General features: G+C 43.6%; 3 protein-coding genes across 3 annotated transcripts; 2 read left to right on the top strand and 1 right to left on the bottom strand. All coding sequences in view use genetic code 11, as the record gives it.

Moving 5' to 3' along the window:
* Window positions 1–264: 264 nt before the first annotated feature.
* On the top strand, window positions 265–3,638 carry EGR_10624 (hypothetical protein; the record flags this gene model as incomplete). The annotated part of the gene is made up of 2 exons (XM_024499873.1): window positions 265–353; window positions 3,482–3,638. The coding sequence occupies 2 exons, from the start codon at window positions 265–267 to the stop codon at window positions 3,636–3,638; spliced, it is 246 nt and encodes an 81-aa protein (XP_024345710.1).
* A 1,362-nt stretch (window positions 3,639–5,000) lies between these two features.
* On the bottom strand, window positions 5,001–5,252 carry EGR_10623 (hypothetical protein; the record flags this gene model as incomplete). Its single annotated transcript, XM_024499872.1, has 1 exon — window positions 5,001–5,252. The coding sequence occupies one exon, from the start codon at window positions 5,250–5,252 to the stop codon at window positions 5,001–5,003; it is 252 nt and encodes an 83-aa protein (XP_024345709.1).
* Window positions 5,253–6,874: 1,622 nt separating this feature from the next.
* On the top strand, window positions 6,875–9,990 carry EGR_10622 (hypothetical protein; the record flags this gene model as incomplete). Its single annotated transcript, XM_024499871.1, has 4 exons — window positions 6,875–6,947; window positions 8,020–8,292; window positions 8,880–8,915; window positions 9,896–9,990. The coding sequence occupies 4 exons, from the start codon at window positions 6,875–6,877 to the stop codon at window positions 9,988–9,990; spliced, it is 477 nt and encodes a 158-aa protein (XP_024345708.1).
* Window positions 9,991–11,494: the final 1,504 nt, after the last annotated feature.

The following is an 11,494-nucleotide window of genomic DNA, read 5'->3' as shown; positions in this document are numbered from 1 at the left end:
GCAGAAGACATCATCAGGTTTCGAAGTTCAGGTTGACCACTTGTCCCCAAACTGAGAATCCGTATCGAAGTTGTTGGATTGAGGCCATTTAGGCTGCTTGGCGATTGGCGTTTACAGCAAATAATTTTTTCCTCAAATTCCATTTCTGTGCTCTTTTATTTAGCCGAAATCCTCTTCCTGACCTGCTAGCTACCTGTATTACATATAACTGCAACAAACGTTCACTTCCACTACCAGGTAGAAGTGTGGGACCCATGCCCGTAGATGGGACTCCTCCGTCAAGACAGGACATCAACTATTCTCTGCATAGAAATGGACCATATGGAGATTCAAGCTGGAATAACTATGAAATGGTAATGGACTAGCGGCTACATCCCCATTTGTGATATCGTTAGTACAGTCAGTCAGTTGCGCATGCGGACTCGACGGTAAGCCGGAGGGTTGAGCTTCCTGACTGTTAACTAGGTGTCAGTAAATTGACTAGTACTACAAGTGCATAGGCGCAGTGGGAAAAGGAAAGCGTTGGTAGCCTGCATTCGAGTAGATTCAATGTTCGATGCGTGGCCCAAATTTGGTAACACACTTAGATTTGTATAGAGATTACGACAGTAAAGCGGCTTTGGAGTAGAATGTGGAGAAACAATTCCTTCTCCTCACTAAATTATTCCACATGTTGGTAGGCAATTTTGTGCGCTCTCACGCATTGCTTTATAACACTAAGCTTTCTGTTACTATGCAAACAACTTAATCAAGAATTTATGCCTGAACAGCTTCCAAGCCCCTCAATTGCCTTACCCTACCAAGATACTTTAGTTACAGAATGACACCAATGACCATCACATTATTTCCATTCGTCCAGGAAGCAAGCTTTCCTGAAATTCAAGTATTAAAGAGCTGGTCAATGAAATAATCCCGCCTCGTCACCATCATTCTCGTCACAATCATAACTAGGCGTTCTTGGCAAATGTCAGTTTTATGTGCATTAAGCATAGGCATTTGAACTCATAACTGCTTTTGGCCAACAATTGCATCGCCACTTATCATAAACGATATTCTTTCTCATCATTATTATTATTATTATTATTATCATGTATTGACATCAAAATTCTAGCATCACCCACTACTTCATTGCCGCAGCACTATCCATGTACGTATAGGAGGGTCGATGCGAAGTCGGTGCTCCAACTGTGAGCTCATTAGGAATGAAGGGGCACTTCGTACCAGCATCCACTCTGTCAGTCACTTGCACGACGATAGATTTCCTCACCAGCCGCCAGTTGTGTCTGAAATACTAACTGCGCAAACACGACCACAGGCTGCTACACTAAATCCGTCATAACTTATTTGGCTGTCAGTGATATTGCGAGACAAATGTGGGTAAGATTTTCACCTGGACGAGAGGGCACATTGACTCATTAACTAATGCAGTGCCAGTGTTTTCACTTGTAAAGTCAAAGGGTCATCATTACAGCCTATTACCTGTTTGGACTACCCCTAGCAAGTAGTGAATCCTCTGCAGGCAAGGACAACTCGTGAGAAGTATGCTTTGACATGAAGCCTAAAGTAGCTGCAAGTGGGGACAATTGTATCAATTTTTGCTGCTGACACCTAAACGGATGCCATGGAGGACTGTTGCATGGAAGTGACTGAGTCCACAATCGCAAGCTTGTTTTATAATTGCCTAAGCCCTACTTGTTATTCCTTTACCACATTATCTCCCCCAAATGGGCCGATTTACCAGTTGTAAGTAGAAGTTATATCTGATGAAATAGCTATTAATTTGGGTTATGTTTGCCTTTGCGCTAGCAGAATCGGCCTCACTGTTGCCTCAAATAGCGCTTCTAACTTGCCATTTGTGGCGTGGCAACAGTTTTACCTGTCCGAGTTCAACTGCGACTAGTCAGAAAGGAAACCACTTAAGGTGTTTTGAAGAAAGCCTTCGCAAGATAGGGTATATGCTCCAGTAACTCCATCCTTGTAAGCCAAAGCATAGTGGGTGCCCATAGGAGAACCACTGGTCTCCTCCACGTACTCGTGAAGAGCGTTTGATTACTCGCCCCGCCAAAGTGGACAAGAGTGGCTTTCGTCTACCTGTCAGATGAAGAATGTTTTGGTGTCTTTTAAAGAGGAAAACAGAATTGCTACAATTAGCGTAAGTTGAGAAACGTTAGTCACTTTTTGTACGGCTGAAATAGAATATCATTATTAAAGTAGAAGAATGCAAACTGGTGCCAAATCGGAGTGTTGTGACCAGTAAATTTAATTTGAAATCGTCGTCTCGTCCAAATGTGCGAATGTTGAATGGCTGAGACTTAAGTTGTTCTAGGTAGCAGGTGTGACTTCGGTTCGCATCGCTACTGGATATTGCAAAATAAAATGACTGCACCTCCTCAAATGCCTATTTTGCGGTAAGCTGAGGAGCACTGGCAAGTAAGGAAATTGTGTGCAAGAATAGTGTGACATTGGGCGTATTTTAGCTTGTTCCCGTCAACCTAGAAATGTGCCAAAGTTAGCTTTCCAGCCGAATTGACTGTGCAGCAAATTATGACAGCAGTCTCGCCTTATCTGATGCCGCGCAATTCGGGGGACAAACAGCAGCACGGTGGTATTGTGGAATGTCTCGACGATGCACTCATCTCTACTGGTATGGAGGTAACGTGTTGGCGTTAATGTAGGAAAGGGTTGGAAGATTGCAAAATGAAAACAGAAAATCCCATATGGTTGAACAGTACGCTAGAGGAAACTGCACCTAAAATGAAGCGTAGATACAATGCTTAGTGTTTCATCCGACTCTCATGCTCACACTGAACACGCAACTATTTCTGGATTGATTTGTGAAGATTATTTATAAGAAAGTTTGGCTGGCTAGGCCTTTTAACCAGCAGGTGGGCAAATTGAATAAAATATCTAAAATTCAGACAAATAAATGCGAAGGAGGAGGGAGAGGGAAATCCGATTTCCTACAAAACTCAGATCACCCTCTAGTTTCGCATTCCAAATGTAGCGTTTACGAGCTGCTTCCTTCAATTTAGGCATTCAAAATTGGTGGTAGAAGGAAAAGTGATGAGGCAACCGCAAACACCTATTTGCATGCTCATTCCCTTCCAAAATCATGACAAAATATGGATATTCAACAAAAGCAGGCATTACTATGTTTAGTAGACCGAAACGTTTAAAGATCGGAAGCAAATTACCTGCGTCGTAGGCCACTTGTAGTAGGGGAATAGTAATACACTTTGGTATGGGAAAGTTGGGCTTTTTATCTGAAATACGGGAGCGTGAAGACTTACAATGTTTTGAGAGAGCTCTGTGGTAAAGAGCTCTAACTAATCTGACATACTGCTCTGTAGCATCGGCTATCGCATTGAAAGCAGATTTGCCACCAGTTTCCTCTAGAGCGTACCCATATAAAGGTGCGTTTGCCATCAAGATCGACGGTTTCTAATCAGACCAGCACCAATAAATGCCTTTCCTCTTGTAGCATTCAACTCCCATTTTTCACACATCACTTAGTGTACATGGAAGAATATGGTGAATTTTTCTGCACTTTGATGCTTAAATCTCGACCTGACATTACCATTTTGAGAAACTGTTCATGGAAAGCTGCCAAAGTACAAAGCAAGTTTATTAATGATTGACTTCACTTTCATCCCATTTCGGGAATATACCTGCAAATCTTGTGTTCTTTATGCTCAGTTAACCTGGGCATCTACGAGATGATCACCTCTTGACTAGTGCTGATTGGATGCCTTTTGCTTGGGTGGAGTGTTTTAAGGGTTGTACATTTCCACAATTTAGGTTTTCAAATTGATAAGTCGACGTAAGTGAACATAGAGACAGGCGACATTTTTACCCAGAAGTGGAGATAAGGTGAGTGTGGAGGATGGGCCAGAGGTAGTACATTTCTCCCTTCCGCTTCTTCCTTTCTCCCTCTCTGCGCTCTTTCCATTCTATCACGTTCCTTCTTTCCTTCCTTCTTTCTACTTACCCACTGCTCGGTTTTGCATTGTGCAGTACCTCGCTGCCGATTTCCCTACGTCTCGGTTTTGTTTTGGGAGTGTGACGAGATCCTCGTCTTGCGACCTCAAGAATTAATCTATGGTTCCCAAAGTATTTTGGCAAAATAATATCTGGGCTAATGAGATGGCTCCTGCAGCTCCGAGGTAGGATGATAGCTTGACAAATGGACGTGCTACTTAATCAGCATTTCAGTAGGGAGTGAAATCACGCATTTGCGAATGATTGGAGTTATAAATCAACAACCTCTGTTTCGTGTTCAAACAATATTAACCTTCACGATGGGTACTTGTGGTGTGCATATTTTGACTTAAATGTCTGAGGAGAGATGATGGTCAAGAAGGCCTTTCACTGTGCGACCACACCACCTATTATGTTGTGCTGGCTGACACAGTAGGTAGACCAACAGGGCCGCCCAAGACAATGCTCACAGGAGGAGAAGAGCCATGTCATACCGCGATTACCTCTGTAACACGTTGTTTCGATTACGAGGACACTTAAAGCGCCGCTAGGCGGTAGGGCCACCGAGACATATCAGTGCCACCTCAGACATTCCGTGCTTCGACAGCTCACTTCCTCTCTGAGTAGTAGGAATGCCTGTGGATGTCGTGACAGTCGACCTTACAGTTCGATTATCACGAGTCCTCCTACAATTTGAAAAATAACTGCAAGACTTTGCTAATAGAAGGAGCTTTCACTTCAAAATGTTCTGGGATTGCTTTTCTCATAATCTCACCTTAGGAATCTCCATCCATCCAATTCTTACAGAACCAAAGCATGTTCGACCTTGCGCGGTTGTCGAAAGCTATAAGGACACGCCGGATATTGGGTGACATAAAAAACACAAAGGGCTTTCAAAAGATCCATCTCATCTCGTGCTGGTCCTGATTCAAGAAACTCAATTAAAGGCACTCGCTGGAATTTTTAACAACTTGGCATGGGAAACACCATAAAATTGGATGTGCAATACCTCGTATAGAATATCAATAGGAAGGAGATGAAAAAAGACCTGCTGAATGCAAACTACAAGTCTCCACAACTGTCTTCTCCAACAGACGGTCCATAGGGGTGTGAACCACACTTCCAGTCGCTCGTTGCCTTGTACTTAAATGTAAACATTTTTTGAAATTCACACACATATTCATCAGTCCAACAATATTCCCCTCCAACCAGTCACTCATTCTCAATTCATGCATCCACCAATCGCATAGACATACCATCACTTCAGAGTTCATTCATCAATCCACCTATCCATCCATCTGGTGCTGTAAAACCACCTCTAAATCGTGAATCCACGTGCGTTTATTCCTCAGGCTACTCCTGCATCGCGCTTGATTCACTCACCCAAATTCACATTAATTCTACCTCCTCAATCCAACTCCTAACCATCCCACTAATCATATATCCAGTTCTGTTCGACTAATCAACTTCCCTCATCTCAGCATCAGCATCTATCCTCATTCCAATGCCAAACATAACTACATCACAGAACTTCAGCAATGCATTGACAGCGCCTGCAAAGCGCACGCTTTACTAAGTAAGTGGCAGAGAGGGTGGGACGGAGGAGTGAGAGCTTACGGAGGACGGAGGACAGGGACCACACTCTTCCCACTGAATCCACAGAGAGAGAATGGGTGAGTGCACTTGATTTACTGATGTATTGCAATTACGATGGTGAACGTGATGGCAGACTAACGTCTTGTTACTCTTAGAAGACGCAGATTGTCTCAGTGGAGTAGATGATGGACAAGTGAGCAATGTGTACTCACTAAAGCGGTTTTTTAGATCATTTGTGCAAGAAATTATGTGCTTTCATCCCTCCAATTCTTTTCAAAGACTGTAACAATTGCACTTTACTAGTGAGTCCGTGCACATAGACGGGTTTGTGGCAGAGAATTAGCAGCGCAGCAAACGGACAGTGTGGCAGAGTTTGTGAAGGAGCTCCGATTCTGTTTGTTGGGGAAAAACAGCAAAAGATTAATCGTGGACTACTACATCTCTTTGTTTGTCCCAAAAGTGTTTTTTGCCACTGCAGAAAGCGGAAATTAAGTCAGGCCCAAATTATTTAAATAAATGCTCACAAGCGACCAAATTTTACCGTCTACTTCCTTCAGCTATGTATGAATACATTGTTTAGCACTAGGCTGTCTTGCCTCTCAGGGGTAAACGCCGAGACGATGTGATCAGCGCGGTCCACTGATGGAGAAGTGCTTCGCCCAAGTAAGTGAGCCAAATTGGACTACTGACAGGGTCGGCGTATTCCGGCCTCCTCCAAGGGGAAATTTGTCAAAGAGTGTGTGCTGTGTTATCACGTGTCACACTGCATGTGACAGGGTAGCATCGTGTAGATGTTGATCACACAGGCATTGATGGTTCAAATGAGTAAGTGTGTGTGTAAGTGGTTGTGATGGGCACGACAATGACTTCTTTATGCCATCACATCTCTACCTTTTCCAAGCTTTCCACCACCGCTATAGATACATTTGGAACAGACAAGGAGACGTGGCAGTCCACGAATAATCCGCAATTCACCATTCCACTCTTGCCGGCGGATGTGCTTAACATTATGATCGGGCAGGCAGAAGTGCATCGTTGCACACAAATGCAGACTGAAGGACTTTAGCAATGAGGAGATGACCTCTGAATCAATGAAAATGTATGGAATGCACCGCTCTGCACTATCTGCAAGCACATTTGATACCTGAACGACTTCGTGCAAGGACACAACGTCGTGACATGCTAGAACTCATGAAGAAGTGGATTTGTGGGTCAAGAAGGCGACGTTTCATTGGCTGATAACCTGGAAAGCGTTCGTATAAATGCCATGGAGGTTGTCAATGCAACAACATTTGTGGTGATGGCGGTGCCTCACTTCTGTCTCATTTTGTTTGCCTTCTCCATTCTGGCTGAAGACAGTGGAGGAGCAGGGCGTAAGTTGGCTTCTTATTATTGACTCTCCTCAGCATATGCGAATTAGCGTTTGACATACAGCAGCATTTGCTACGCTGGTCGATGTCTTTTATTCTTTACATGTTTTGAATCAAAGCTTGATATAATTAATACAATTATGCTTATATTTTCTCCTTGTGGCCCTTACACGTCTGCATGATATTTCCTACTGCCATTTGCTACAGCATGACTTGACTATGGCGATTAGTGACGTGCCTCCTAGATGGCAACTTCCTTGGCCTTCATACGCATAGAATGTCATGTTTATTTGGTAAAGTGAATGGGGAGGGTGGGTACAAATGCAGGAAGGTTTGGATACGGAACTGTTCTTCGGGTAGTGGGAGACGTTGACTTCTCAGTCCGAATGTGGGAGAGGAGTGTGCAAGTACGAGGCAAAAAGTGGGTTTGTCATATGTAAGCATGCATTCGGAGAGGTCAACCATGTGACTTCACAGAAGTATTAATCGCTTGCTCATACACACAGTACGGCTTCCTGTGCATCTGCTGCCATTGCTGCCATTGGAAGCACCTACCACTGCCTCCACAATGTCATCCACAAGTGTGGGCTATACCGTTGGCTGTCAAGTGCAAGTTGGCTTGACACATGCATATGATCATGCCAACATTGGCATGGATGCGCATTCCCATCCCTGTCTTGTCAATTTCACCTCCTTAGTACATTTCAAATAAGCGGGTTCCTGATAAGGAGGTTACAAACAAGTAGCAATTGCTAGACCGATTGGCAAGAGATACTTGCCTTTAAATTTGACAACAATAATCAAGCAGTATCGTCAAGAGTGTATGTGCTTTCATTCTTCAAATTAATTTACACTCCCACCCACGCTCATGTAAGACTATGACAGGCGATTCCATGTGGAATGGCAACACTTACTAACCCCTGTGCCTGGTGGATCAAACTGGCTAACTGTTGCATCTTAAAGGCAAACCTAGTGACATTCCTTTTTCCATCAATGCTGATTTAGTGGCATTAGGAGGAAAATGCTCCGAAAATTGTTGCAGCCTGCTTAATATACAATGCTGTTCCTTTTTCAGGAGGCATTACATGGAATTTATTGAATCTTACTACCCTTCAAATAAATTGGGATGAAAAATATTTGTCTGAACTCGGAGTGATTCAAATTGAAGCAAGTGCGACACCAATTTATATACATGGCCCTGTTGCTAAGACTAAAGCAGATGTCGATACTGGAAACATCACTTTATGTGGATTGCTGCCCAGCACCTATTACGAGTTGGTCGTAAAAGCACCTCGAAAGAGCGGCTTTCCTATATTTAGCGCAACTTACTTTACAACAGTGCCTGATGGTAAGTCCTATTCTTCGCATATCCATTGCATTTTATTGCATGCATTTGAAGCTAAGTCAAAAAGATGGCTTGGACTTGACAGCATAGGTAGAGGTGAGGGACCTTCACAGCTTTCACTGCTGTTACAGCATCTTGCACTGCATACCATGCCATCAGGTTAAAAACTCATTACTCTGCCACCTGGAAATGCCTTATCATTCCCATCTCACTAATCGTTTGACGGCACACCAATCCTGTGAAGTGGTCACATTAAAGAGACAAATTAAGGTGGAGTGAAGTAAACCCACTCACTCGCTCCAGTGAGATGCTCAATCTTGCCATTTGACTTGCGCATTCACGAGAAAACGTAAATTAAAAAGATCGCCTAGGTTGAAAGTCAGAATATGAGGAGTCATTAATCCTAATGCATGGCGGAACGAGCATTTCAAATATCGCACCTTGAAGGCAACCACAGTGAAGTTCCCTTCCCTACTGCTACCACTACTACTACCACTGGCATGACGTTATGTGGAGATGCTTTACATTTCGTTGGATGAGTGAAACACACTACTTGCACCATGTCTAATGTACAATGCCTTATTTTTCAGAAGGTGGCAAAAGTACCTCTTCAACAATGCCAAATAGTAAGTTGAGTTTGTTCCAGATGCATTGCCTTTGTTGCTCTCATTCACAGCTGAATGTCACATCTACTTGGAAATACGTTTGCATCATTCAGAGCTGAAATTCCCTTAATCTGCTCATCCCAATGGAATGCTCATGCATGATGTTTGACTGGAGCATTCATAATGCCTTTTTTTTCAGAGGGTGGCAAGCTTACAACTACAACATTGCTGACTGATAAGTTTAATTCATTCGCGATGCATTGCCTCTTGTTGCTTGCATTCACCCATAAACTGGAATAACAAAGTGCGCTCAAGCCATAAGTCCGTACATACAGCGACCCACATGCACTGATCTCCATTATACTACAAGTGTTGAATGTTCCATCTTCAAGCCAACCATGAAGAAGTTACCTTCCTCACTACTAGTTTTGTCATTATGTTTGGGGTAAATGCTCCAGAATCCGATAAGTAAGTGAACTAGAGCACCAACGTTGCATTTACTGTGCAACGTATCATGGATATCTCACTACAACGACAATGCCAAGGAGGGTAAGGACAGGAAAGACCCCTGGGTCATGTGTGGTCTCAGCGCGTACAGTTAAGTTGGGATGTGCAAGGTGCGGCTGTACAACAGGCAGACCAAACTGAGCTAACGGCGGTGTCACTCCCCCACTTTGGTTTGTCAACGTGTACAGTTGCACATTTCCCACTTGGACCTGTCATCGTCGATGCAATATAGCCTTACAACTTATGCGGAGGAACTGTGCAGGCAATTGGGGATGAAGGCAACTAGTGCGTGTGATTATGTTGTGCAAGTCCACATACAACCATACTACTTACTACCACCTCCTATCCGCATTGGCATGTCCTGTGTCATAGCATGTGAGAATTCTTTGAGCAAACCACAGAGAGGGGGTCGTCAATGCTCGTCATGGCACAGCTTACACATGAGCCCTGTCTGTCTCTTATGCGATATTGTTAGGAGCATTCTTTTTTCATAGAAGGGGAAGAAGGTGCTACCACGTCTGGCGCATTTGCCTTAACTTTCACAATCTCTGCAATCCTACTTGCTTGCATGGGTGTGGTGCCTGCTTGAACTCTTCCGTAAGTCAGTGCACATTACCCACCATTTCATTCAATGCTCTCCTGATCTTGACTTAGTAGAGGCAATCTTTTCCACTGTAGGTGTGCACGGAGCAGGGATTGCATCAGTCGCCAAACATTCACACCTGCCTTACAATAATGTGATTTCCTGTAGTGGATACCTTCTGATTGACAACCACTAGACCTCCTTACTGTTTAATCTTTTGCAGGTTTTGATATTTAATTTAGGTGACTGGAAAGTGGTTGACTGCTGTAAACCAAATGGGGTACAACTTTTGGACTTCAGTTGTTTCAAGGCATAAGTAGGCTTGTGATTTCCTTACAAATGTGGTCCAACGCATGCAAACAACTGTGTTAATTTTTCCAAAAGGCATAGGCACTGCTAACGGCAGTGTTTCCCCTAACCCGACTGTCTGGCCACTACGTGTAATGAATATGAATTGCGAAATCTTATAGCATAAGTTGTGGGTCTTTTCAAATAATCTTGTCGCGTCGTCGTGTGATACGCATTGAAGCAGAACAATTTGGTGAGGAAACATGAGGATGTTAATGCTGAATTTGAGGTTACTCACTACATTTTTACCATTTTTCCTATTCACAACTAAAGCGATTGTAAAAGTGTGTGGAATGGTTTATGGCCCCCAATTTCCATTTCTGCATGCCATCACACAACTTGCTCATTAAAATCACCCTTCATTCTCACGTCTACAAGTTCCCCAAAAGTGTGAATTTAAAGTACTCGTATGATTGCAAAATTCCATTCAGCACTGTACAACTATGAGGAATGGTGAACTTATGTGGTCACGAATGCGAGAGATTGCAGGACTCAAGCAGGCATCCCTTACACATTGACCACGTGAAAGAACCTCCTGTAAAGCGTGAGTGGAATAAGGGTGTAGGAGGGAAAGAGCTCGGTGTTACTTGTCATTCGTCGAAATTTTCCCTCATCTGTGTCTTTGCGTCCCACCACTCCACCTCTTCTGCACAGTGTAGCCAAAATGGAACTGGCTGGTTAGGTGTTATCACTTGTCTCTCCCTACGACGCAGCTACATTTCGTTCTGACCTCTCCATGATGGTCTTCAAATATTGCCACACAGAAAGTTACCCACAAGAGAAATCAAAGTCACTCATTCAGAGGGCATTAAGATAGCCAAGGCAATGCGACCTTCTTGTATATAGCAAGACATCTGCCATACCAATCCTTTGAACGCTGTAGCATGTTCTGCGGGTCAGACTGGAAGTGCAATTGAATGCCTCCTGCCTATGGCTGATATAATGACTGGAGTACAGTTGACAGCCTAGCAGTTAGTCAATTTGGAGAGGATCAGAGCAGCCCTCTGCAGATTTTAAGGTGACGAGTGAGAGGTGGGACGAGAATAAATGGACATTCTCGCATGCATTTCCTTCAGGAGGCGTTGCCCACTTTGCCATACGCGAATCTGTTGTTATGAGAGAGGAGAGCGGATTGGTGTGGACATGGATGGAGGAGGCATGG

The sequence above is a fragment of the Echinococcus granulosus genome, assembly GCF_000524195.1.
Source record: "Echinococcus granulosus chromosome Unknown EG_S00243, whole genome shotgun sequence".
Classification (NCBI taxonomy): Eukaryota; Metazoa; Platyhelminthes; class Cestoda; order Cyclophyllidea; family Taeniidae; genus Echinococcus; species Echinococcus granulosus.
This window is presented reverse-complemented; position numbering and strand designations above follow the sequence as displayed.